Source organism: Xyrauchen texanus, chromosome 6, assembly GCF_025860055.1.
Source record: "Xyrauchen texanus isolate HMW12.3.18 chromosome 6, RBS_HiC_50CHRs, whole genome shotgun sequence".
Classification (NCBI taxonomy): domain Eukaryota; kingdom Metazoa; phylum Chordata; class Actinopteri; order Cypriniformes; family Catostomidae; genus Xyrauchen; species Xyrauchen texanus.
In genome coordinates this window covers 48,432,307-48,458,251 of record NC_068281.1, presented here as the reverse complement: position 1 = coordinate 48,458,251, position 25,945 = coordinate 48,432,307, and the positions used below count along the sequence as shown (strand labels likewise).

General features: G+C 37.0%; 1 protein-coding gene across 1 annotated transcript in view; it reads right to left on the bottom strand.

Annotated features, from left to right (window-relative positions):
* Nucleotides 1–1,758: 1,758 nt before the first annotated feature.
* The window catches only part of abcf3 (ATP-binding cassette, sub-family F (GCN20), member 3), a 28,142-nt gene continuing 3,955 nt past the window's right edge, over nucleotides 1,759–25,945 (bottom strand). The window contains exons 5-21 of the mRNA XM_052127892.1: nucleotides 25,318–25,415; nucleotides 25,102–25,224; nucleotides 19,658–19,924; nucleotides 14,639–14,719; nucleotides 14,485–14,544; nucleotides 13,958–14,014; nucleotides 13,765–13,787; nucleotides 13,607–13,662; nucleotides 13,267–13,467; nucleotides 8,628–8,704; nucleotides 8,455–8,499; nucleotides 8,229–8,361; nucleotides 6,615–6,703; nucleotides 6,424–6,515; nucleotides 4,843–4,975; nucleotides 2,498–2,585; nucleotides 1,759–2,309 (exon numbers count right to left, since the gene is read on the bottom strand). Coding sequence (XP_051983852.1) covers nucleotides 2,151–2,309; nucleotides 2,498–2,585; nucleotides 4,843–4,975; nucleotides 6,424–6,515; nucleotides 6,615–6,703; nucleotides 8,229–8,361; nucleotides 8,455–8,499; nucleotides 8,628–8,704; nucleotides 13,267–13,467; nucleotides 13,607–13,662; nucleotides 13,765–13,787; nucleotides 13,958–14,014; nucleotides 14,485–14,544; nucleotides 14,639–14,719; nucleotides 19,658–19,924; nucleotides 25,102–25,224; nucleotides 25,318–25,415 — 1,782 coding nt within the window. The 3' untranslated portion in view covers nucleotides 1,759–2,150. The remainder of the gene's footprint in view (nucleotides 2,310–2,497; nucleotides 2,586–4,842; nucleotides 4,976–6,423; nucleotides 6,516–6,614; nucleotides 6,704–8,228; nucleotides 8,362–8,454; nucleotides 8,500–8,627; nucleotides 8,705–13,266; nucleotides 13,468–13,606; nucleotides 13,663–13,764; nucleotides 13,788–13,957; nucleotides 14,015–14,484; nucleotides 14,545–14,638; nucleotides 14,720–19,657; nucleotides 19,925–25,101; nucleotides 25,225–25,317; nucleotides 25,416–25,945) is intronic.

The following is a 25,945-nucleotide window of genomic DNA, read 5'->3' as shown; positions in this document are numbered from 1 at the left end:
AACAAACAATCACTTAGAGTTTACTTACAATTGTGATTTCTTGCTTTTGGCAACAGTTATACAAGTGCATTTTGATTGGTTATTTATATTTCTATGGCCTAATCTGATATAGGCTACCAGAAAAATGTGCTGCGCTTGCTTTATCATTTCTGGTGGTAAACAATACACATTTATGTCAAGTTGTAATATATTTTAAGAGTAACTCCAAATGATTATTAGGCAATTTATTTTTCTCTACAAAAGAGTTAGGCCAGTACAATTGAACGTGCAGCAATTAACATTTTTCATAACAACGTTTGTAGTTTCCCATTCCAGGGAGGAGGTTTCATGAAAATGAAAAATAACTCACCTTAAAAGACCTGACAATTAACTGGATTTATTATTTCTCTTTAAAGTGTGTCTTTGTCCTTGGATATGTTGATGTATTAAGGCACGTCGTGTGTATGTTTGATCGCTTTAAATCAAAACAATCGCATAAATAAAATCAACGGCGTCAAGCATTTGCAAGTGTCCGCGACACACGCACAATAATATTAATAATAAATATAACACACAAAACACAAAAAATAATTATAATAATTTCAAATTATGATATAGGAAAAAATAGTTAAACATTGCTGGTGTTCAGTTGCGTTTCTAAACTTCTGAATCAGCATCGGGCATGACGTAATGACCTATTCCGCTGGCTCAGCTGTTAACGAAACTGCAGGCCTATTAAGTCGCCCATGCATACTGATAACCTTTAATACATTTAATAATACTACTCACACAGAATATAATCTTTATAACAGGTTATTATTTTTAAATACTGTAGGCTACAGATATATATTCCTCATATGTTCTTTGTGTTGTTCTTACAATATGTCAGGAGTCATTTTATTGTTCAGTTTGTTAAAGGAATATTCCGGGTTTAATACAAGTTAAGGTCAATCGACAGCATTTGTTGCATAATGTTGATTACCACAAAAATGTATTTCGACTTGTCCATACTTCTCTTAAAAAGAAAAAGAAATTGAGGCGACAGTGAGGCACATATAATAAAAGTTGATGTGGCCAATTTCTAGAGGGTTTGAATAATTTCGAAGAAATACGAAGCTTAACATTTTATAAAAGCTCTTACATTCATTCCTCTATCAAATCTCATGTATTACTTGAGCAGTAAAGTTGTTTAAATCATTGTTTTTACAGTCACTTTAGGGTTTGTTGACATTACAGCATCATGGCTATGTAGTAGTACAATTGGCTGTAAAAGGTTAGCACGCAATTTTGTCACATTAAAATCATGTTAATGTGCATATTGTTTATATTTTGTGGCAATACTTTTGAAATAGTATTTAAATGTGTATGGATTGGCCCCCATTCACTTCTATTGTAAGTGCCTCACTGTTACACAGATATTTGCTTTTTTTTAAAGAAAGTAGGGGCAAGTTCAAATTTGTTTGTTGTAATCAATTTAATGCCACAAATATTGTTGATTGAGCTTAATTTATATTGAACCCAGAAATTTCCTTAGTGAAAATAAATCTTGTACAGTCATGGTTTAGCTGTTAAACTGCAGATGTTTTAGACATTGTGTTTTGCATTTCAGAACCAGCTGATACCCAATGTCAATGCCAACCCATACAAATTTAACAAATATACCAATAAGATCAAGTAATTCACTACTATAATGAACTTTCTGCATTCAATTATAGTCCATATTACTACAAATTGTATGTATGAAAATGTAACCTAAAATGCTGGCTGCAAAGTAGCAAATAAAGACAATAAATTTTTTTTGGGACAGTTATCTTTTTATTACTGTATTATTGAGTGATCTGATAAAAGCATTGTGGAGTATGTGGCTGCGTAGTGTAGTGGATGGTACACTGAATTCTAAAATGGGATGTCGTGGGTTCAAATTCATCCTGGGGCGACATGATCTGTGCTTGCTCTGAGTATAACATCTGTTAGTGCATCTGTCCGCCTTGCCTTTGTCACCTTCAAACTGTTGATTTACACAAAAGTTCAGTGAGCATCCGGTGATTTGGGGAGTTTGAAGTTGAATATGTTTAAGAACAACTTGCTGGCTGCTGGGACAGTGGATGCTTGTGTCAGATGGCAGTTACGATGTTTGTAACAGAGCAGGTGAGCAGCAAACTCCAGGCACATCACAAATACCCTTCTCGCCGAAACTGTTCCTGTAAGATATCCCTGTACTCATCAAAACCTCCGTCAACACGCTGGACTCGCCCGCTCTCACACACCCAGAGCTCCTTACACACCAGCCGAATCAGACGCTCATCGTGGGACACCAGAACCACACCACCCTGTTACCCAGAGACAGACACCAATCAAGCTTAACACATTCTTCTACCTTTCTGTTTGCAAGAGAATCATTATGGTTGATATATTCTTTATTCTCATTGACAAGTTTTATGTTTTCAATGAAATTACATTTAAATGTGAATTTAAAAACATGACATTTGAAAAAATGAAAAGCAAATGTTTCTCTTACTTTGAATATGTTGAGGGCTTTTGCTAGGGCCTCAATTGTCTCCATATCCAGATGATTTGTTGGTTCATCCAGAATGTAGAAGTTGGGGCTGTAAATGAGAGTCAAACCATGTGTGAGGTTCAGATGGTGTAAATGAGGGCTAGAAGTCTTAAATTTACATTTATGCATTTGGCAGAGGCTTTTATCCAAAGCGACTTACTTATTACACTTATTACAGGGACAATCCCCCTGGAGTTAAGTGCCTTGCTCAAGGGCCCAACAGTGGCACCTTGGTGGTGCCACCACTGCCCCACATGAAAGTCAGAGTGCAGAAATGAGTGTCAAGTGCCATAAAAAAAGTGGCTTTTCCACTATCGGGCAGTGCGAGCCAGAGTATCAACTGGCAAGTAGGGCCCAATAGACTCGGACCTCGAGCCGCGAGACCAAAATCGATCTGCATTCCCACCATCAGACCAAAATCCCGTTGCCCTAAAACCTGGCCTTAATACATTGCCCTGGTGGCTAAGGAGGATAAGTAGACAAAAATGCGATTCAGACTGCATAAATAAAGTTTGGTTGGTGTCTATGGGGGTCAGATATTGGGCTGGGCGATATGGCCAATATATATATATATATATATATATATATATATATATATATATATATATATATATATATATATATATATATAAAAAAATCATATCATTCGATATTTATAACGATACACATTTCATATCATTAATGGGTAAGGAAATGCATTCCAAATGTTTGTTAGTCCACTAGAATGAACGAAGAATACTTGAGCTACGTCCACACCAATGCGTTTTTGTTTGAAAACGCATCTTTTTCTCTACGTTTTAACCTTTCGTCCACACTGAGACGGTACTTTTGTAATCAAAAACTGAGCTTTTCAAAACGCTCTCCCAAGTGGATACATTTGAAAACAATGACTTTGCGTTGTAGTGTGGACTGGAAAAATGAAGAGATTGGAAAACGATGATGCATTTCTTGTCATGTGACAGTCAAACTGAGACGTAGCCTCAGTTTAGGATCTAATCCTACATAAGGTGTGTGACCTTTTTAAAATGAAACTGCCAATTTGATCATCTTCAGCAGACGTTTGACTTCACTGACTGACTTTCTTGTGACGCTACACAGTCCAGCTCAGTAGGTGGCAGTAATGCACCATAAGATGGATTGCCAACCATCAATTAACATCACATAATTGATAGGAAGATTGGATAATTTTACTGACTTTGAGTCTCGTTCAGCAAAATTAACAAATCTTTATTCAAGTCATTTCATTTATTTGAGCAGAATTAAATTAAAATGTTAAATTTTCAATAGTCAAATCCTCCCCAACACATCTACTTATGAAAAACTTGGATTATAGTCCCCATAAATATTTTTTTTTAATGCAGCCAAAGACAAATTATGAGAATATATATTTAGTATTTTCTGTACAGCGCCTATGTGGTTTTCACAACACAAAATGAACGAATCACTCTCTGAGACTATTTAACATAAAAGATTCTTTCAAAATGAACAAATCGTTCATAAATGACCCATCACTACATCGCATGAAGAAACACTTTCTAACATGTGACAGCAATATGGATCATGAAAACATATTTAACTGAATAGTACATAAATAAACAGCAATTGTTGTTGTGTTTAGGCGATTGCTGTATTGCATTGTCAGTGCTGTCTTTTTCAGTACACATCGATATCATATTTAGGGTTGCCAACTTTCTACAAGCCAAATCTGGTGCATTAAACACAGCACATTTTTCTCAGTGGGGCTTCTCCGTGAGACGCTGTACAATAGTTAAAGATATTCACCTAGAGCTTGTTTACATATGAGAACAATTGAAAAACAGCACAGATGGACACAAAAACACATTCGGTGTGAACGGCCCCAAAATCACTTCAAAAAAGTGCTATACAAAAATATATATGACTTGACTTTATGTCATGTCATGAATAGGTGCATTTACTAGCATTTAATTAATGTGGTCATTCGACTCTGCTGCAGCCGTAGCCAATGAGGACATGTAAAAGGTTGCTTTCATTAGTAGTGGGACTGTAGTCAAGTATTTCTAGCAAATGGCTAAAACGACAGGTTCACAGCAGTTTTAAGGCCCTAGTTTATGTCCACTTTGGCGAAGTACTACGGCGATATGCTGTACACGCGGAGTCAGAATGAAATGCCATGAAATGTTTGTATTTTTTGTGATTCCTTAATCTTTTCCTTTCACTCGAGTGTAAACATCGTAATTTTGCGCCCACCTTCACAGGTGCACATGCGTCAGATAGTGTTTGGATCTAGTAGGAGCAGAAACACATATTAGAGTAGAGTGTGCTACCTGGGCATGGTCATCTGAGCAAAAGCCACACGGCTCTTCTGTCCTCCTGAAAGACTTGCCACCGGTCTTGTAGACAGCTCTCCTGTGATGCCGTATCGCCCCAGCTGATGACGATACTCTTCCTCTGTGTGACCTGATCAGAATATACATAATCATGGTCTATGTGCATAAGCTTCAGTTAAATTTTCTTTATATTAAATTGCTACCAAAAAGAAAAAGATTTCTTTTAAATAAAATGTCAAAAATGTTAATTTACTTCAGTAACATGACGTATTTGGGTGAAACAGAATATTCAGCACAAAAATTATGTATGTAAATATATTAATCAGGATTTGAATAAAGGAATTAAATAAAATAAATATATAGTCTGCATGTACTGTGCACTTCATAGTGAATACTTTGCTCTCTGCCATCTACTACAGTACACACATGCACAGTGTGCTTGATTATCAAGATGCAGTGTTTTTAGTGTTCTAAGTTTGAAACAAGTTAAGCTCAATCGATAGCATTAGTGGCAATCGTTCCTCGTTTATTCCACAACAAAAACACAGCAGCAGCAATAATCTTAGTTACAGGCACATACAGTAGAAGTGAATGGAGCCAGTTAAAAACAAACTATCACACTGGAATCATCTTAACACGCATATTGTTTACATTTGCAGCTATTTTTTTCTGAAACAGTGCATTTATAAGTTTGTTGATTGGCCCCATTTACTTCCACTGTTTCCAAGATTTTTGCATTTATTTAAATAACCAAACGAGGCAAGAATCTAAATAATTGTCTGTGGTAATGCTGCCAAATGAGCTTAGCTTGTATTGAACCTGGGACATTTCTTTTAAATGGTTAAATGTCAGGCCATGACATAATTGGTTGATCATATTTTACCTGCCCACAAAAATCTGTTATATTGAAAGATAATTAAGACCAACATTGTTTTCTTCTTTTGAAAAATGTGCACGGATCCTGCACAATAAGACTAGAGACATTCATGTAAGTATATAAGGTCAATTGTGGTTTCATATTGATTATAAGTGTGTCGGCCGCACTGATATTGTAACATCCCGCACACACAGAAATCCACAGAAAGCTCTGCAGATCCTGTTATTCACAAAGATTTACACATCTCCTGCCCCATGTGCGCTCGCTTAATAAATATTTTGTGTAAAGGCATGGGTATCTCAGCGAGTAATGGCCCGGTTGCTAGGGAGGGTAGAGTCACATAGGGTAACCTCCTCGTGGTCATTCCAAATTGAAGAGAAAAGGGGAGAAAATAAAAAATATATAAATAAATATTTTTGGTAATTGGCTAATGTTTTAAGATACCAATAAGAATGTAGTCCTCTCAACATATTTAACCATGTTAACATCTATTTGGCAGAATTCTTCAGATTTCCCAAAAAAATATGCACCGAAATTGTGGAAGAGTCTGCAGCTTCTGTGTTGGACTGATCATGAGTAAAAATAGAACTGTGATTTAATCAAATAAATATTAAGTCTGTATGTACTGCGCATTTCAGACTGAATATGTGCTCTGCTCTTTGTCATCTACTGAGAATGTTAGTGTTAGTTTGAGTCAGTACCAGGAAATCTCTTCAGCAGCAGCTCTATAGAACACACATTCAGGTCCAGTTGATCCACATGATGTTGACTGAAATAACCGATCTTCAAGTTTCTGTTTGAAAAGACAAAAATTTCAAAGATAGACAGCAGGCGAAAAAACAAACGGACAGAAAGGAAGGCAGACAGGCACAAGGGTTGGGTATATGGTCACCTGTGGGCATGTCTGGTACCGTTGATGGGTGTCAGTTCTCCCATTAGCAGCTTCAGTACAGTTGATTTACCAGCTCCATTCTCACCAACCTGAAAAAGAGATTTGAAAGCAAACTGGGTTTTTTACATTTTCTAAAAGAAACTATGCAGTCCTTAGGTGTTCTTGGTGGTTGCCTTATAGAAAAGTAGTAGCACATCTCTCCTAAACAAGCTGCATGATTTGTAGTATCATTCATTTCTGTAGCAAACAGTGTGGGAAAGTTATGTGCCTAAGTACACTATGGTTGGAGTTAGGGTTAATTACTTGGGGGTTTTTCTCAAATCACTAACCATACATTTATCCATTTGGCAGATTATTCTATCAAAGCAATTTATGTGTTTTTCTAGTACATGCTTGCCATTGGAACTGAATCAATGACCTTCGTGTAGCTTGCAACACACTCTTCCAGGAACTCAGAGTATAAGTAATAGTAGTAATAAGCAGGGAACCTTGTTTAAATGGCTAGAGAAAGATCTTCAAAGCATACTGAATTCTGCTGCATATTTTGGCTGCCGTCTGATTTTTCACATCCAAATTTAAAAGCTCACATTCCACTGCACCAATTGCAAAATATTGATCACATTTTACAGAAACAATTAATAAATAGTAGTGTATGTTTACAATCATATGATGCACATGATATATCATTAAAAAAAATCCTGTTTTTGAATGCCTGTGATTTAGGCTCAGTTTGATGTGTCCCTGCAAAAAGTGTTTCTTCCTTCTACTAACACTAGATTACTTTTTCCTCTATCACCTTCCATCAGCATATGCAGATCTGAAATGCAGGTGGCACTCTAAGACAGCTGAGCCCTTAGACAGTCCATCTGTTTTGTGATCCAACACACCTTTCCCATGGTTTCTTCGAAAATCTCGGCCTCTGAGTGGACTAGAAGGTTAATCTCCTAATCTACAGTCTATTGCAAAAGTTTTACACCAGGATTGAGGCTGTCTGGACGTATCAACCCGAACGTTCTAAACCATTTATTTGTATTGTTGGCAGGTGAAGCGCCAGCACGTGCAGCACAAATTAGAACAGGACATCTGTTTATTGTCGGAGCGACAATGCGCATACAGTGTAGACTGCATGATTGATTATAACGAGAGCGATTTGCTTTTATCGCATGGCGACCATCTGTTGTAGACAGGGTGTTAGGCAGTTGGTAATATTTGGTGTGACCACCCTTTGCCCTAAAACAGCACCAACACTTGCACACAGTTTTTAAAGTCTGTTCCAAACATCTTGGAGAACTTGCAACAGATTCATGTAATTATGTCTCAATTGCAACTCAATGACTCACTTTGCATTGTTCTTAACTGCTTAATCAAATTTGTTATCTTACAACATCCTGGCAGTGTTCCCCACACTCCTGTGATGCTGAAGCCTTAGAGGAGCCGCATCTTCTGCGACACAGGCGATCGGACAAATTATGAGGCCAACATTCAGGTCATTGGATGTAAATATCAACCAATATCAAAGTGTGTCCGATCGATCAGAGCATCCTTACAAGCAATTAAAGTATGGATAATATGCATAGAATAGCAAAGAGCAAATGCTGTACAGCAGACACATACAATGCAGATGCGAGACTCCAGATCAGCAGAAACACAGAGTCCAGTGAAGAGCCGCTGGTCAGGTGTGTAGTAGAACTCCACCTCATCCAACTGCAGGATGGGAGGAGACAACTTCTCAAAGTTATCCGGAAAACTGCAGAGCAAAAACACCAAAACACACATTCACTTTTACAAATCTGTTGGTAGATTTGATAAACCATACAGAAATAAAGTGTTCAAAACTGACCGTAAGACGACCTCAGACTCCTTCTCTAAGGGCTTCAGTTCAGGCCTGTAACACACACACACACACAATGTGAGTATGCAATGAGTGTTGATCATTATGACATACAGACAGCGAGAATTCAGTATGGGGATGTGTAGTCATATGAGTAAATGTATGATGGTGGTCACACTTACAGTTTCTCCAGTAGTTTGAGTTTGCTCTGCACCTGTGCAGCTCTGTTGGCGTTATATCTGAACCGGTCAATAAACACCTGCAACAAACACAACAAGCTTTTAGCAAGAATCGATAAAAAGTATCAAAATATCATTTACATATGCTTACACGTATGAAACAGATATATTTAAATAGTGACTTCCAAAAACTGTTAAGATTCTATTCATGTGATGATAGGCTAGCCCATATTTTTAATTTTTAAACAGGATTATCAAAATGTGAATTTATTAATTGATATGTATACCATTGTGTTATGTTATTCCTCTGGCAATAAAAACTAAAGAAAAAGAGAACAGAATCTTTATTTATGGGAGCAGAATACTTATCAAATGAAATATAATAAAATATTTGAAAAATAATCGTGATTTTACATTACATGTATTAGGGTGGAAGTTAGTACTGTGACCACATTATTTGTATAATATTTGTCTCAATACATGCATTTGAGTTTTACACAACCTGCAGTTTACAAGCTTTGTTATTCATAGTATTTTATTTGTAGTTAACATTTACTATTAACCAATGTTGCCCTAAAGCTTGATAATATTTATTATTTTTCGGAGTGACTATTTGTCTAATGATAAAACCCCAATAGTCTATTGGCAACAAAGTGTGTTGAGAGTGTCGCTTCAATGGCGTGGAAATTAACGTCGGTGTGCTGGTGTCTGTACGACCAGGGTTCTGTTCTGCATAATATAATATAACATAATATTTTCTTTATTACTAATTATAATAAATAAAAAACATGATAAAAGGTTGTTTTACTACAATATAATACATCGTATTGTGAACGTGAAGTACAAGTTAACATTGTTAACTAAACTCACGCTATTGTAGGCTACTGTTTAATGTAATTAAGTTGAATAATAAACTTTATCATGTTATGATAAAACTCTACGCGACTGCATTGCCAACGGTTTCACCTTTAAAACATAATCGTGGCAAAAAAATGTGTTTTATACCATGTAAAAAATATATACAGTATAATATGAACAAATGACTAACAATGATCTTGCAATGTCAGTAGCAGCCACAGCGCAAAATTGCTTTTTGTGAATCTGCTGTATGTAGTTTACTTTCTACATGAATCCAGACAGACAATAAGATAAGAAAAGCAGGTCTCGAACCCACGATTAGCAGGAAAAGATTGTCAGTTGATGCGAGCACACAGCCCCTGAGCTATCAGTCCACATGTGACTTTCAAAGAACTTCAGTTTTAACTATTCCACACAACCGCTTTAACTTTAAATAATATTACTTAAAAACAACAAAAGAAGCACACACATATACAGTTGAAGTCAGAAGTTTGCATACACTTAGTTTGAATAACTTAATTTTTTAAACCACTCCACAGATTTAATATTAGCAAACAGGATAGGATATCTACTGGAGTAATTTTTCACTTTTAATTGACTATTTTCACAATTCCAGTGGGTAAGAATTTTACATACAGAAAGTTAACTGTGCCTTTAAGCAGCTTTGAATATTCCAGAAAATTATGTCAAGCCTTTAGGCAATTAGCTTATGATAATCTGGCTAATTGGAGGTGTACCTGTGGATGTATTTTAAGGCCTACCTTCAAACTCAAGTGCCTCTTTGCTTGACATCATGGGAAAATCTAAAGAAATCAGCAAAGACCAAAAAACTGTGGACCTCCACAAGTCTGGTTCATCTTTGGGAGCAATTTCCAAATGCCTGAAGGTACCACGTTCATCTGTACAAACAATAGTATGCAAGTATAAACAACATAGGTCCACGCAGCTATCATAATGCTCAGCTATCATTTTTTGTTTAAAATAAAGTAGTGATCCTAACTAACTTAAGACAGGGAAGGTTTTCTACGATTAAATGTCAGGAATTGTGAAAAACTGTTTAAATGTATTTGGCTAAGGTATATGTAAACTTCTGATTGATTTGCACTTTTTGCACCAAATTATATTCATCTCTAAGAGACAGAATGCGTCTCCTTCCTGAGCCGTATGATGGCTGCGTGGTCCCATGGTGTTTATACTCGCATATTATTTTTTGTACAGATGAACGTGGTACCTTCAGGCGTTTGCAAATTGCAACGAAGGATGAACTAGACATGTGGAGGTTCAGCATTTTATTTCTGAGGTCTTGGTTGATTTCTTTTGATTTTCACATGATGTCAAGCAAAGAGGCACTGAGTTTTAAGTGTCAATTAAAAGTGAAACAATCTGTCTGTAAACAACTGTTAAAACAATTACTCGTGTCAAGGACAAAAAAGATGTCCTAAATGACTTGCCAAAACTATAGTTTGCTAATATTAAATCTGTAGAGAGGTTCAAAAATAATTTTAATGACTTCAACCTAAGTGTATGTAAACTTCTGACTTCAACTATATTTGTAAGTTTTCTCTGTGCTGTAACCGATATATCTGTATGTGCTATCTGTGCTGTAACTGATTTACCTGCATTTCTTGTTAACCTATCGGTTACAGAACAGAGAACACATAATGACATTTTGGTCACTAGACCGAAATGCAGGTAAACCCGTATGTGTTCTATGTTCTGTAACTGATATACCTGTATATGTTTTGTACTGTAACCGATAAACCCGTATGTGTTCTCTGTTCTGTAACTGATATACCTGTATGTATTTTGTACTGTAACCAATAAACCCGTATGTGTTCTCTGTTCTGTAACTGATAAACCCGTATGTGTTCTCTGTTCTGTAACTGATATACCTGTACGTGTTTTGTACTGTAACTGATAAACCTGTATGTGTTCTCTGTTCTGTAACTGATATACCTGTACGTGTTTTGTACTGTAACTGATAAACCTGTATGTGTTCTCTGTTCTGTAACTGATATACCTGTACGTGTTTTGTACTGTAACTGATAAACCTGTATGTGTTCTCTGTTCTGTAACTGATATACCTGTACGTGTTTTGTACTGTAACTGATAAACCCATATGTGTTCTCTGTTCTGTAACTGATAAACCCGTATGTGTTCTCCGTTCTGTAACTGATATACCTGTACGTGTTTTGTACTGTAACTGATAAACCTGTATGTGTTCTCTGTTCTGTAACTGATATACCTGTACGTGTTTTGTACTGTAACTGATAAACCCATATGTGTTCTCTGTTCTGTAACTGATAAACCCGTATGTGTTCTCCGTTCTGTAACTGATATACCTGTATGTGTTTTGTACTGTAACCGATAAACCTGTATGTGTTCTCTGTAACTGATATACCTGTACGTGTTTTGTACTGTAACTGATAAACCCATATGTGTTCTCTGTTCTGTAACTGATAAACCCGTATGTGTTCTCCGTTCTGTAACTGATATACCTGTATGTGTTTTGTACTGTAACCGATAAACCTGTATGTGTTCTCTGTTCTGTAACTGATATACCTGTATGTGTTTTGTACTGTAACCGATAAACCTGTATGTGTTCGCTGTTCTGTAACTGATATACCTGTATGTGTTCTGTTCTGTAACTGATAAACCCGTATGTGTTCTCTGTTCTGTAACTGATAAACCCGTATGTGTTCTCTGTTCTGTAACTGATAAACCTGTATGTGTTTTGTACTGTAACAAATAAACCTGTATGTGTTCTCTGTTCTGTAACTGATATACCTGTATGTGTTCTCTGTTCTGTAACTGATATACCTGTATGTGTTTTGTACTGTAACCGATAAACCTGTATGTGTTCTCTGTTCTGTAACTGATATACCTGTATGTGTTTTGTACTGTAACCAATAAACCCGTATGTGTTCTCTGTTCTGTAACTGATAAACCTGTACGTGTTTTGTACTATAACTGATAAACCTGTATGTGTTCTCTGTTCTGTAACCGATAAACCCGTATGTGTTCTCTGTTCTGTAACTGATATACCTGTACGTGTTTTGTACTGTAACCGATAAACCCGTATGTGTTCTCTGTTCTGTAACTGATATACCTGTACGTGTTTTGTACTGTAACCGATAAACCCGTATGTGTTCTCTGTTCTTTAACTGATATACCTGTATGTGTTTTGTACTGTAACCGATAAACCCATATGTGTTATCTGTTCTGTAACCGATAAACCCGTATGTGTTCTCTGTTCTTTAACTGATATACCTGTATGTGTTTTGTACTGTAACCGATAACCCCGTATGTGTTCTCTGTTCACTAACGGATATAACTGTATGTGTTTTGTACTGTAACCGATAAACCCGTATGTGTTCTCTGTTCACCAACAGATATACCTGTACGTGTTTTGTACTGTAACCGATAAACCCGTATGTGTTCTCTGTTCACTAACGGATATACCTGTATGTGTTTTGTACTGTAACCGATAAACCCGTATGTGTTCTCTGTTCACTAACGGATATACCTGTATGTGTTTTGTACTGTAACCGATAAACCCATATGTGTTCTCTGTTCTGTAACTGATAAACTTGTATGTGTTCTCTGTTCTGTAACTGATATACCTGTATGTGTTTTGTACTGTAACCGATAAACCCATATGTGTTCTCTGTTCTGTAACCGATAAACCTGTATGTGTTCTCTGTTCTTTAACTGATATACCTGTATGTGTTTTGTACTGTAACCAATAAACCCGTATGTGTTCTCTGTTCTGTAACAGACATACCTGTATGTGTTCTCTGTACTGTAATTGAGCTTCATATTCTCTTTGCTGGTTCTTCAAACGGTCTTCTTTAGTCTTGATAAAGTTCTCATAATCACCGCGGTAACTCTCCAGACGCTGTGAGTGCAGGTGTATGATGTCAGTTACCACTGCGTTCAGGAAGTTACGATCGTGAGACACCACGAGAATAGTGGACTGCCACGTCTAGAGCAAAGATAAAAACAGATCATAAAGTGGGGCTGTAATCACAAACTCATGTAATTTGTGAAATTTAAAATATAGTAAACTTTTATATATCAATATCAGACACACTCATAATATGTAACATATAGCAGGGACTCACTTGTAAATAGTTCTCCAGCCAAAGAATGGCTCTGACGTCCAACATGTTTGTGGGCTCTAAAAAAATTAATGTTCAATAATCACACAGTTTTAACACATTGAGTGTGTTTTAATTATATAAAACCATCTAATAAATGTGAATGTAAATGTTTTACTCACCATCTAGTAACAACAGATCAGGCCTGTAATATATTGTCAGAAACATAACATCAAGGATTATTATAAATATAATCTACAAAAATATTAAAATAAATAGTTAACTAATTTACATATTAAATTATACCAATTTAAAATTTAGTTACAAAGATAATTACATCAACATATGTAAAAGTTTTATTTATAATAAACTCACCGTGCAAACAGGGCTCGTGCTAAAGCCAACCTCATCCTCCAACCTCCAGAAAACTCCCTAGAACAAACACAGCATACATCAAGCAATGAATTTATTACTCCAAAGTAATGTGTCTGAATTATTCATTGAGACATTGTGGCATAATCATTTTAATGACATTGCACTCACAAAGAGTGATTGATGAAACCATATGTATCATGACTGCAGAAGAAACTGGTTATTTTCACCAGCTCTGGGTGAAAGTCTACTACTTTTAACTATCTTAGTGTATAGTACACAACATATCAGACACTCTGCAATACTACATTTTTTTAATTTAACAAAACGATTGATGTAGCTTTAGCCACCTTCACTTAAACCATTTCTGAACTGATATGTACCATCATGTAATGTATATCATGTTGCACTTTTTTCACTTTCTTTGACAAGGTCCTAATTTTAGTAACATGATCATGAAAGAGAAGCTTTATCATAGAGAAGCAGAAGTTTAACAGGTAACTAATATTAGTGAAACTTTTCATACTCACTTGGTTTCTTGCTGTTGCATTTTGGGTGAAAAACCTAAACCAGCCAGAATGACTGAAGCTCTGAAAGAGTGAACAGACATTTCATCAGACGGTGCTTAAAATATTCTAAATAACAGTATACAGGTGCAATATTTGTTGTAGCCCCGAAACTCACCGCGCTGGTGCTTTGTCTGCTTCAATTTCTTCCAGTTTGGCATAAATTTCTGAAAGCCGAACACTTTCTAACCCGTCTGAACTGAAAGACATTTGCAAATACAGACAAAGAAGAATATTTTAAATCACAACCTCAAATGATTTAGTCCAATCTAGAAATTAACCAAACATATGTAAACCTAAACAAACATATTAAGTTATTTGCATTTAAATTATCAGATTTACTTGTCCGACAGACACATATCTGAGAAAGCCTTGTAGTTGATGCTTGGAAATTCTGATTCTTATTGGTTGACAAAATTTCCAAGGTATAGATTCACATTTCTGTAATTACAAGGGAAGTGCAAGGATGGTCGACTAATCGACTAGTCCTCCAACAACTGACAAGTCGATTAGTGAGGTTGACTAGAGCAGTGGTGCTTTTACTGGGAGCAACTCTCATAAAAGTGAGAGTTTTTGCATGTTGCTGGCTTGCTGTGCTTAACGGTGACTAACAGTCTGCATTCTTAAAACCTTCTCTGAGAAGTTTTGTCACTTTAATGCTTTGGGTTTAGTTCTTTAACTCTTTCCCTGCCAGCGTTTTTAAAAAAAGTTGCCAGCCACCGCCAGGGTTTTTGACGATTTTCGCTAAACTTTAATGGCCCGCAGAATATTTTCTTCCATGAATATATGAAGATGCTATATATAAAAATAAAGATCTGAGCCTCTGCTTTGAGGCAAAAAAAACGATTTTATTTTATCTTCATTTGTTCTTTTTTATTGCCACTTGAACAGAGGTAGGTTTTGTCAAAAACAACATTTCGGACAAAAAGCTGAGAAAAAGGCATTTTTATCAAACAAGTGCTTTAGTATTAGTATGATGTTCCACTTCTTCACGTTTGAGACGATCACAGTCTGTTTCTTTGATCAAAGAGTTGCGTACTCTTTCAAAACATGCGCGCGGGTCTTCCTTACCGTATACCACCTAAAACACGGATACCCGGAAAATTCCGTGTTTGGCGGGGAAGCGTTTTTTCATAAAACCCGGAAAATTCAGTGTTTGGCGGGAAAGAGTTAATGGACCACAGTAGCAGTCAAAACAACTTGATTTGGCCAAGGGTGTCCCACTAACCAACTATTTAGTGGAGATCTCACTCCCTTCAGTCGGAGGTATGACATACTTGCCAATTAAGAATGGTAGAGGGGTGACAAACATACCAATTCACCAACTCTCATTCTCTGAGACATGTCGAGCTCGCCGAAATAACAATAGGAGTACTGCGTGAGCATAAACATTTGTAAAAGAGTGATTAAGGTTGCGATTTATGGAGTAACTTTACCTTGTGGAAGTGTGTGATTGTGTATTTTTCCCTTTGAGGCTTGCCGTAGAACTGAAATTTCATATGCAGCTTTCAGTGTGTAAAGAAATTACGTTCAATAAAAACAGACCGCAGTGCCTCCACTTTCTGATTTCATTAGTCATTGTAGTGTAGAGTAAAAACTCAGGAAAAACGCTTGGAGGCAGAATCACTTTGGATCGGCGTTTGTGATGATATGGACAATGAAAAGGGTCAGATCAGCTTGTTAGTTCTTTATTACAAGTTGATTGGGCACTTGAAGGAAACATAAAATCCCACCCCAGCAAGATAATAATTTTTTCTGTCAACTTAGATCCTTTTTTCCGGTTGCTGTAACCATTAACTCAGCAGGGAGTCCTGACAGTGAAGTGATTAATGACCTCCCGCTGGCAGACACTAATGCACACTTTGTCTCGCTCCACCTGGCCAGCAAAAAGTAAATCACTGGAAAAATTGGCTAGTGTGGCACCGCCGCAAGTGAGTATTTGTATGCACAGTATTTATGTTACATGTAGTAGATACTATATCAGAGGGATCTGCAACCTTTTTGACGAAAAGTGACGCATTTAACTTTCCTTGTTACAACCCCAATTCCGAAAAACTTGTTACAGTATGAAAAATGCTAATTAAAAACAAAAAGGATATAAAAATTATATTCACCCTTTGCTATATTGAAAGCACTACAACTACACATTATGTGATGGTTTTTCCTTGTTTTTTTGAAAATGTCCAGTAATTTAAAATCAGATGATTGCAACACTCTCTAAAAAAGTTGGGACAGTCGAGTATTTACCTCTGTGAAACATCACCATTTCTTCTAATAAAACTTATTAAGCATTTGGGCACTGAAGACACAGTTTTAAGTTTAGAAAGTGGAATTTTCCCCAATCATCCATTATGTAGGTCTTTAGCTGCACAATTGTAAGGGGTCTTCGTTGCTGTGTGGCGTGCTTTATAATGCGCCACACATTCTTAATTGGAGAGAGGACTGTAGGTAGGCCAATCTAGCACCCACACTCTCTGCTTACACAGCCGTACACTTGAAATCTGGGAAGTATGTGGTATCTGCTGGAAAATGCAGGGACGCCCCTGGAAAAGACGGTGCTGGATGGAATTATATGTTGCTCCAAAATTTTTGCATATCTGTCTGCATTCATGGTGTTCTCACAGATGTGCAATTAGCCATGCCGTGGGCACTGACACACCCCTGGCCCATTCAGACACTGGCTTTTGGAACTGATGCTGATAACAGCTTGGATGGCCCTTTTCCTCTTTGGCCCGGATAACAAGACGGCTTTGTTTTTTAAAAACTTTTTGAAATGTGGACTCTTCAGACCAAAAAACACAGTTCCATTTTTCTACTTTCCATCTAAGATGAGACAGCGCCCTGAGAATTTAGCAGTGCTTCTGGACAGTGTTGATGTAGTGTTGCTTCTGCTTTGCATAGTGTGAGTGGTGTTGATTAACAAATGTTTACTGAAGTTATCTCAAGCCCATGATCATGATATCCATTACAGATGAATGATGATTATTAAGACAGTGGGATCACGCATATTCAGAAATGGTTTTCGTCTTGACCTTTACGCACCGAGATTTTACCAGATTCCTTGAATCTTTTAACTATATTGTGCATTGTAGAGGGTGAAATGACCAAAATCCTTCCAATTTGTCTTTGGGGAACATTGTTCTCAATGTGCTGGATTATTTGCTCGAATGATCCTTGCTCTTGAAGGACTAGGCTGATTTTGGAGGCTCCCTATATATTATGACACGATTGCTTCACCTGTTTAACATCTCCTGTTTCACATCACCTTGTTATTAGTCTTAAATTACCCATCTCAAAATATTTGGAGCGTGCTGCAATAACTGATTTGAAATGACTGTACATTTTCAAAAAACAATGAAATTCACAAGGAAAAACATCATATAATGTGAACATGTAGCGCTTTCAATATAGCAAAGGGTGAATATAATTTACAAATCACTCCTTTTTGGTTTTATTAGCATTTTTCATACCGTCCAAACTTTTTCGGAATTGGGGTTGTAATCAATGTGCCAACAACATTGTGAGGCGATCATTATGTTGTCATCCGCTCAACTATGTAGCACGACTGACGCAAAGCAGATGCATTTACTTGTAATTCACCGAAAGTGAAGCACTACCTGAATTGCTCTGCACAGCTTCCCAATATAAATATTATCTATATTATATACACTCACCGACCACTTTAATAGGTACACCTCTAAATCTGCATATTCATGCGATTATCTAATCAGCCAATCATGTGGCAGCTATGTAATTTTGAAAATCGTGCAGATATGGGTCAGGAGATTCAGTTAATGTTCACATCAACCATCAGAATGGGGAAAAATGTGATCTCAGTTATTTAGACCATGGCATGATTGTTGGTGCCAGACTGGCTGGTTTGAGTATTTCTGTAACTGCTGATCTCCTGGGATTTTTACACTCAACAGTCTCTAGAGTCTAAAGAGAATGGTGTGAAAAACAAAAAACACCCAGCGAGCGGCAGTTCTGTAGGCGAAAATGGCTTTTTAATAACAGATGTCAGAGGAGAATGGCCAGACTGGTCCAAGTTGACAGGAAGGTGACAGTAACCCAAATAAACAACAGTGCTATGCAGAAAAGCATTTCTGAATGTACAACACGTCGAACATTGAGGCGGGTGGGGTACAGCGGCAGAAGACCCTCCAGCCTCAGATTCCTGTTCTTAGCTGACAGAAGTAGAACCCAATGTGGTCTTCAACTGTTGTTGCCCATCCGCCTCAAGGTTCCACGTGTTGTGCTATTTGAAATGCTATTCTGCTCACTACAAATGTACGGAGTTATCCAAGTTACCGTAGCCTTTCTGTCAGCTCGAACCAGTCTTGCCATTCTCTGTTGGCCTCACTTATTTTTCTTTTACAAGTTTTCGTCCACAGAACTGCCACTCATTGGTTGTTTTTAGTTTTTCGCACCATTCTCTATACTACAGATGTACTCAGGTTCGAACTCGAGTCTGTGTCACAAGTCCAATTTGAATGTACTTGGACTTATCACGGACTCGGATGCATTTTTACTCAGATTTACTGCTGTAGTATCAGGGACATTTAAAATAATATGATGGATGAAATAGACCATGATGGAAATTGTACAACTTAGTCCATCACATATTTGTAGCGCAACCTCTGTGTGTTACCTGTAAAGCTGGCACTTGCATTTCAATGGCAAAAAAGTCAATGAAAATACAATGAAAAACCCAAGTGATGGGAGAAGTCTCTATTCACCTATTAATCATACTAAATACAATGTAAAAAGAAATGTCAGCCCAAGGTGAGTTTGTAAAATATTTGATCTTGACTTAAGGGAAGTAGACTACACATGGACACATCGAGAGGACTGAAAAGTGTGAAGTGTAGTAGTGAAAATCCCACGAGAACAGCAGTTATAGAAATACTCAAACCAGCCCGTCTGGCACCAACAATCATGCCACGGTCTAAATCGATGAGATCACATTTCTTTCCCCATTCTAATGGTTGATATGAAAATTAACTGAAGCCCCTGACCCGTATCTGAATTATTTTATACATTACACTGCTGATTAGATAATCGAATGAATAAGAAGGTGTACAGATGCTCCTAATGAAGTGGTCGGTGTGTGTATAATGTTCAGTAGGTGACATACGTTCCATTGGCGATGTGTGCGTTCAGCAAGTGCTCTTCTTTCAGCAGTCCTTCTCTAACACTGTCGCTCTCTAGAACGCTCTGTAAGGCCATCGTATCGTCTCCCGCCACTTCCTGTTCCACATGCAGGATAGTAATGTGCGAGGGAACGTGCAGACTCCGACTCGCCAGCATCTTCAACAGAGTGGTCTTCCCGAGTCCATTACGGCCAATGAGACCGTAACGCCTGCCGCTCGATAGACACAGCTCAGTACCCTGCAGCAGACACCTGTGGAACCAAAACATCATCTGAATTAAACAAAGGTCACAAATAGGCCTGTCGCGATCATTAAATAATTGTCCGATTGTGATAATTTGACCCAACCGCTAATATTGGGCACGTGAAATTCCAATTACATTTTCCTATCCAAAAAAGGGAATTTTAAGCAAATATAGAAATGTCATTAACTTTTTGTTGTTAATTAACTTTTTAATTGTTAATGTTGTTAAACAAATCTGTAAACATTTAAATACTCACTTTTTAAAAACGTTTGCCTCAATACGCAAACAATATGCATGTAAACATTATTTTAGTGTGATAAAATCGTGTACTATGCTTTTCTGTGTAAACTTACAGCCAATTTTACAACTTCATTGCAATGATGATGTCAGCAAACCCAACAACAACTATAAAAATGACAATTTAAACAACTTTATAGCTCAAATAATACATGAGTTTTGATAGAACAATTAATGTAAGAGCTTTTATAAAATTATACGCTTCACATTTCTGCCTTTAAACCCTCCAAAAGTTGGCCACATTCACTTCCATTGTCAATACCTCACCGTAACCTCAATTTCTGCTTTTAAAGAAAAGAATAAACGAGTTGAGATACATTTTTGTGGTAATCAACATTATGTCACAAGTGCTGTGGATTGAGCCGAAAATATATACCTCCTCGCCCCGCCCCTCAGTGCTCAGATTTCAATCTGGATCGATGCAGCCCTTATCACAGCTGTTAGATAATTCCACAACGGCGCTACCAAACAAAGGCCGATCATGTCAGCAGTGTGGAAATTCTTCAAAGTTTCTGATAAGGACATCAAATTTGCAATCTGCAGTGTTTATTCAGCAGAACTTTCAAGATATATATATACAGAATACAGCAAGAGATTCTACAGGAAAATGTCACAACTAGCGCAGCTACACCACAACTTGAGACGTATCTAGCTGAACTACGCCAGAAGCGACAATCTCCTTGACTACGGGCGCATAAACAAACACCGATTTCCTTTGCTTGCGCGGATTGCGCACAGGTATTTATCTGCCCAAGCACCAGCACAGAGAGTGAGAAACTGTTCAGCGCAGCATCTCATGTTCTTGATGAGCTTTCAGACAGGAGAGACTGTCAGAAAATTTAGCAACTTTTGTTCTTCAAGAGAAACCTGTCACTTGTACTTAAATAGAAAGCGGTCCAACATGATGTGTATAGCAATTACATTACACTTGTTCTTCACTTGAGGATACATCTGTCGTTTACAGTTGAGGTTGGATTTAGTTCAATTACTGCTGTTTTGCACAATCATTTTCACTTAAAGTGTACATACGTTTACATAAACAGAATAGAGCACTGATCTATATATATAATTATATATTATAGTTATATATAGATCAGTGGAATAGAGGCCCTCTGCCATTCTGTGTTCTGCCTGTTGTTTTAATAAAAATTACTGTTGCATATTTAAACTTTTTGAAAGATGCTAGCTAAGTTCATTACTTGACTGTTGTTGTGCATATAATAGTTTTCTAAAACTTTACATTATTTGGATAATTGTTAATAAAATCTGTAAAATTTGATTTTTACAGAACTGAAAGAAGAATAATATTTAATATAGTTTTAATATATTTTTTGTCCAATTTTGTTGTGCTACTTTCAATAAAAGTGTGATTTATTTTATTGGTTTGTAGTTTTTCAATTCAGATTAATTAAATTCATGAAATTAATGAAAAAGTATAAAATTAATACAATTATACACAACATTTTTTTTTTTTAAATAGGTAAAAATTTCGGTTTCGGTTTTCGGCCAAGTGCATCCTGGATTTTCGGTTTCGGTTTCGGCCCAGAATTTTCATTTTGGTGCATCCCTACTGCAAAGCTGTCATTAATGCATGTGGAGGATTTTTTGATGAGAACTCTTTAAAGTAGTTTAAGAAGTTCTGAAAACAAAATTCTAATTGTAATAGTCATTTTTCCCATTATTAATGTCCTGACTATACATTGTGATCAGTTGAATGTCACTTTGGTGAATAAAAGTACCAATTTCTTTCCATAAGAGCAAAATCTGTACATTATTCCAAACTTTTGGTCGCCAGTGTAAGAAGCTATATTTGTGCAGAGTTCAACACGAACAGGTTCTCTCTCATTTTCACTAGTTTTTTTCATCTGCTACAACCAAAGCACTGCTTGTTCACTGTCTGACATCAAATCTTCAGCTGTGATCAATGTTCCTGTTATAATGCATGAACCAAATGTTTATTTGTGAGGTGTTTTGGAGAGTATTTTTCATGAGTCATTCTCCAGATTCTGTCTGACACCACTTTAAATAAATAGTTTAGCAGTAAAAAAGTTTGTTAAAACTGTTGGATGCTGTGACCTACATATTAAACACTTGCAATATTTAAAATTTAACATGTCACTTTTGACTGAAGGATAGAATCCAAGAATCTAATCTGAATCCACAGACTCTAATCCCATTGAGATTCTACATGTGGTACACTGGTGAGGCGACTAAGACTTTATAGATAAGACTAAGACTTTTAAGACTTTATAGATATTACAGCTTCATTTTCTGTTAAATGCATGGTTTTCTGTAAAGCTGCTTTGTAACAATTTGTGCTATGAACTGTGCTACACAAATAAAAATTACTTGACTTGAGGAGAGAGGCCTTTATTTTTTAAAGGATGTCTGTGCAAAAGATGATTCAGTATGCTGAATAAACAGCTTTTGTGAGGAAACAGCACATCACATAATGAATTAAGCACGCCTGTCCTCTAATCGTCAACAAATAATTAAAGTTCTATGATAAAATTGCTGTTTTATAAGAGAAGATACTGACAATTTTGCGCCAGGCAGGAGTCACTTTACAGCCCAAATGTGGAAACACAGAGGATAAAGGAAGCCAGTGAACGCTCGGACGGCCGTTACAGGAAGCCAGTGATTATGGTTTATGAAGTTATAAATATGGATATTTTTCTTACAAAAATACATTGTTTTGCTTCAGAAGGCCTTTATTAACCACCTGGAGCCGTATGGATTACTTTTTTGATGGATGGATGCGCTTTTTTGGGCTTCAAAATCTAAGGTACCATATCCTCCCGTTATAAAGCTTGGAAGGGCCAGGATATGTTTTAAATATAACTCAGATTATGTTTGGCTGAAAGAAGAAAGTCATATACACCTAGGATGGCTTGAGGGTGAGTATATTATGTGATAATTTTCATTTTTGGGTGAACTAACCCTTTAAATGAAGCTTAACGTTGTATTTGTTTTTGATTAGCCACTATATGCAATAATCTGGCAAGTCTTAAGGTCAATATCAGGTCAAAAATGGCAAAAAAGAAACAGATTTCTCTAGAAACTCGTCAGACAATCATTGTTTTGAGGAATGTAGGATACACAATGCTTGAAATTGGCAAAAAACTGAAGATTTCACACAAAAGTGTACACTACAGTCTTCAAAGACAAAGGACAACTGGCTCTAACAAGGACAGAAAGAGATGTGGAAGGCCAGATGTACAACTAAACAAGAGGAGATATAAGCAGTCTCTGGGTTCGCGAGCATATATCTGAAACACGTCACAAAAATAAACAAACTCTGCGAATACTTACACAAACATTAGACATTTTAAGCTTTCTTTAGACATGTTTACTTTTAAATAAAACCATTCAAATTTAAAACAAATATTCTCCTGCAATGTAATCTGTATGAAACAAAGCGATTTACAGTTTCTCCTGGCTCAGCTAATTATCTCTAATGTGATCACACCCACCAGCAGAGCACGCTATTCATACGCTAATGTGCTGAGATGATCAAATCAAATGGTAAACGCCCCCGACTGTGCCTTAAAAACAAAGTTATTCACTTTTCTGCATGTTTGGAAGACAGCACGATACACAAGTGAGAAAACTCTTGGATAGTGACGAAGAGTTACAATTTTCCTCAGAAGAACAGCGGTACTCCCATGAACATTTGTATTTTGAAGAGAGACTTGATCCAGCCAGGGATACAATTTCGGACGAGTAAGTCATTGGGTTTTCATTAGTTGACATGCTATTTTATATAAACATGTACATCAAAAACTCAAGGCTACAAGATTGTCTCAAAAGTCTTATGGACAAATGTTGAGTAGGTGTTATATGGCCTTATTTCAATGACTTAAATTTTTTTTTTTCAAAACCCATGCATATATGTTGTTTTCTCAAACATACAAACATGTACACACATGTTGCTCACATATTATTGTAGCCCAGTTTGTGCTGAATACAGTGTTATCAGACTTTAGCCATTAATGTGTTTTTAAGCAACTGAAAAAAGCACAAATGTCAAGGCATGTCAAAACTTCAGGGCCCAAGGGTCCAAAACCCCCAGAGGGTTAACCCCATTGAGCTTCTGTGGGATCAGCTAGACTGTAAGGTGCGTGAGAATTGACAGCCACATCTATGGCAAGTGCTACAGGAAGTGTGGGGTGAAATGTCAACCGAGTATCTGGACAAACTGACAGCTAGAATGTCAAGGATTCAAATTGTAATAGTATTTTTTATTATTTGACATTATTAATGTCCTGACTACACATTGTGATCAACTGAAGGACACTTTGGTGAATAAAAGTACCAATTTCTTTCCATAAGAGAAAAAACCACCGCTGGAGTTGCGAGTTTGAATCCAGGGTGTGCTGAGTGACTCCAGCCAGGTCTCCAAAGCAACCAAATTGGCCCAGTTGCTAGGGAGGGTAGAGTAAAATGGGATAACCTCTTCGTGGTTGCGATAAGGGGTTCTCGCTCTCAATGGGGCGCGTGGTAAGTTGTGCATGGATCGTGGAGAGTAGCATGAATCTCCACATGCCGCAAGTCTCCACGGTGTCATGCACAGCGAGTCACGTGATAAGATGCATAGATTGACTGTCTCAGAAGCGGAGGCTGTTTCATTCCTCTGTGGGAGCGTTTGTCATTTGTTTCTCAAACACGACACAAAAGGTGCAGTGCACCAACTGAGAGCTGGCCAACTTTGTAGACACACCAGTACCTATTTAGTCAAAGTCTCGAGCCCTGCTTTGTGTCAGTTTTAATACATTGAGGTGTCACATTACAGCATTAATTTATTATTTTAAAGTAAAAGGCAGCAAACTTTGAAAATACAGCCTAACACTATCTGAAACTATCTCTTGATGGTAATCTTTTACTCACCTCTCCCCGAAAGACACATCAAAATTCTCAATGCGAACGTCATAACTGCGATTCTTCCCAGATGAGTCCACGCGAGTGTCTTTCTTACTGCTTGCCTGACTGGCCGAAGCTTCTTCCAAAACCCTTCAAATAATCAGACAATCAGCAATCAACAGTCAGATAAGGCCAGACATCGTGATCTGATTTTATCATCCAGCTACATTGGGTCATACTCACAGTGGAGAAGCTGTTTTCTGTGAGTCTTTCTCATATCTGCGCTCATGTTTGGCTTTCAGTTTGGCTTCAGCTTTCTCCAGTTTCTTGGCATCCACAGTCTTACATAAAAAATTAAAAGAAGGCATTAATAAATGTAACTTCTAATATTATAGCGCAGAAATTTGGATAGGATTAGTTTTCCGGAAAATGTCTGTAAATACAACAGAAATTGTGACATAAATTAACCAAATCCAACATGAAATCTTAAAGACATGCACATTAAATCATGTTCATCCAGAATATACACTCACCGAGCACTTTATTAAGAACACCGGTTTAGATAATCGCATGAACTTATGCAATTATCTAATTAGCCAATCGTGTGTCAGCAGTGCAGTGCATAAAATCACACAGATATGGTTCAGGAGCTTCAGTTAATGTTCACATCAACCATCAGAATGGGGAAAAATGTGATCTCAGTGATTTTGATTGTAGTATGATTGGTTTTACCATCATTTCAATTTGCACAGGATTAATATTCCCAGGGGTTATTTTTACAGGATGTTTTTAATGGGTAAAACAAGCTGTAATATTTACAGGCGCAGGAACGCGCACTGTGTAAAAAGTCGCACTGGATAAAATGACACTC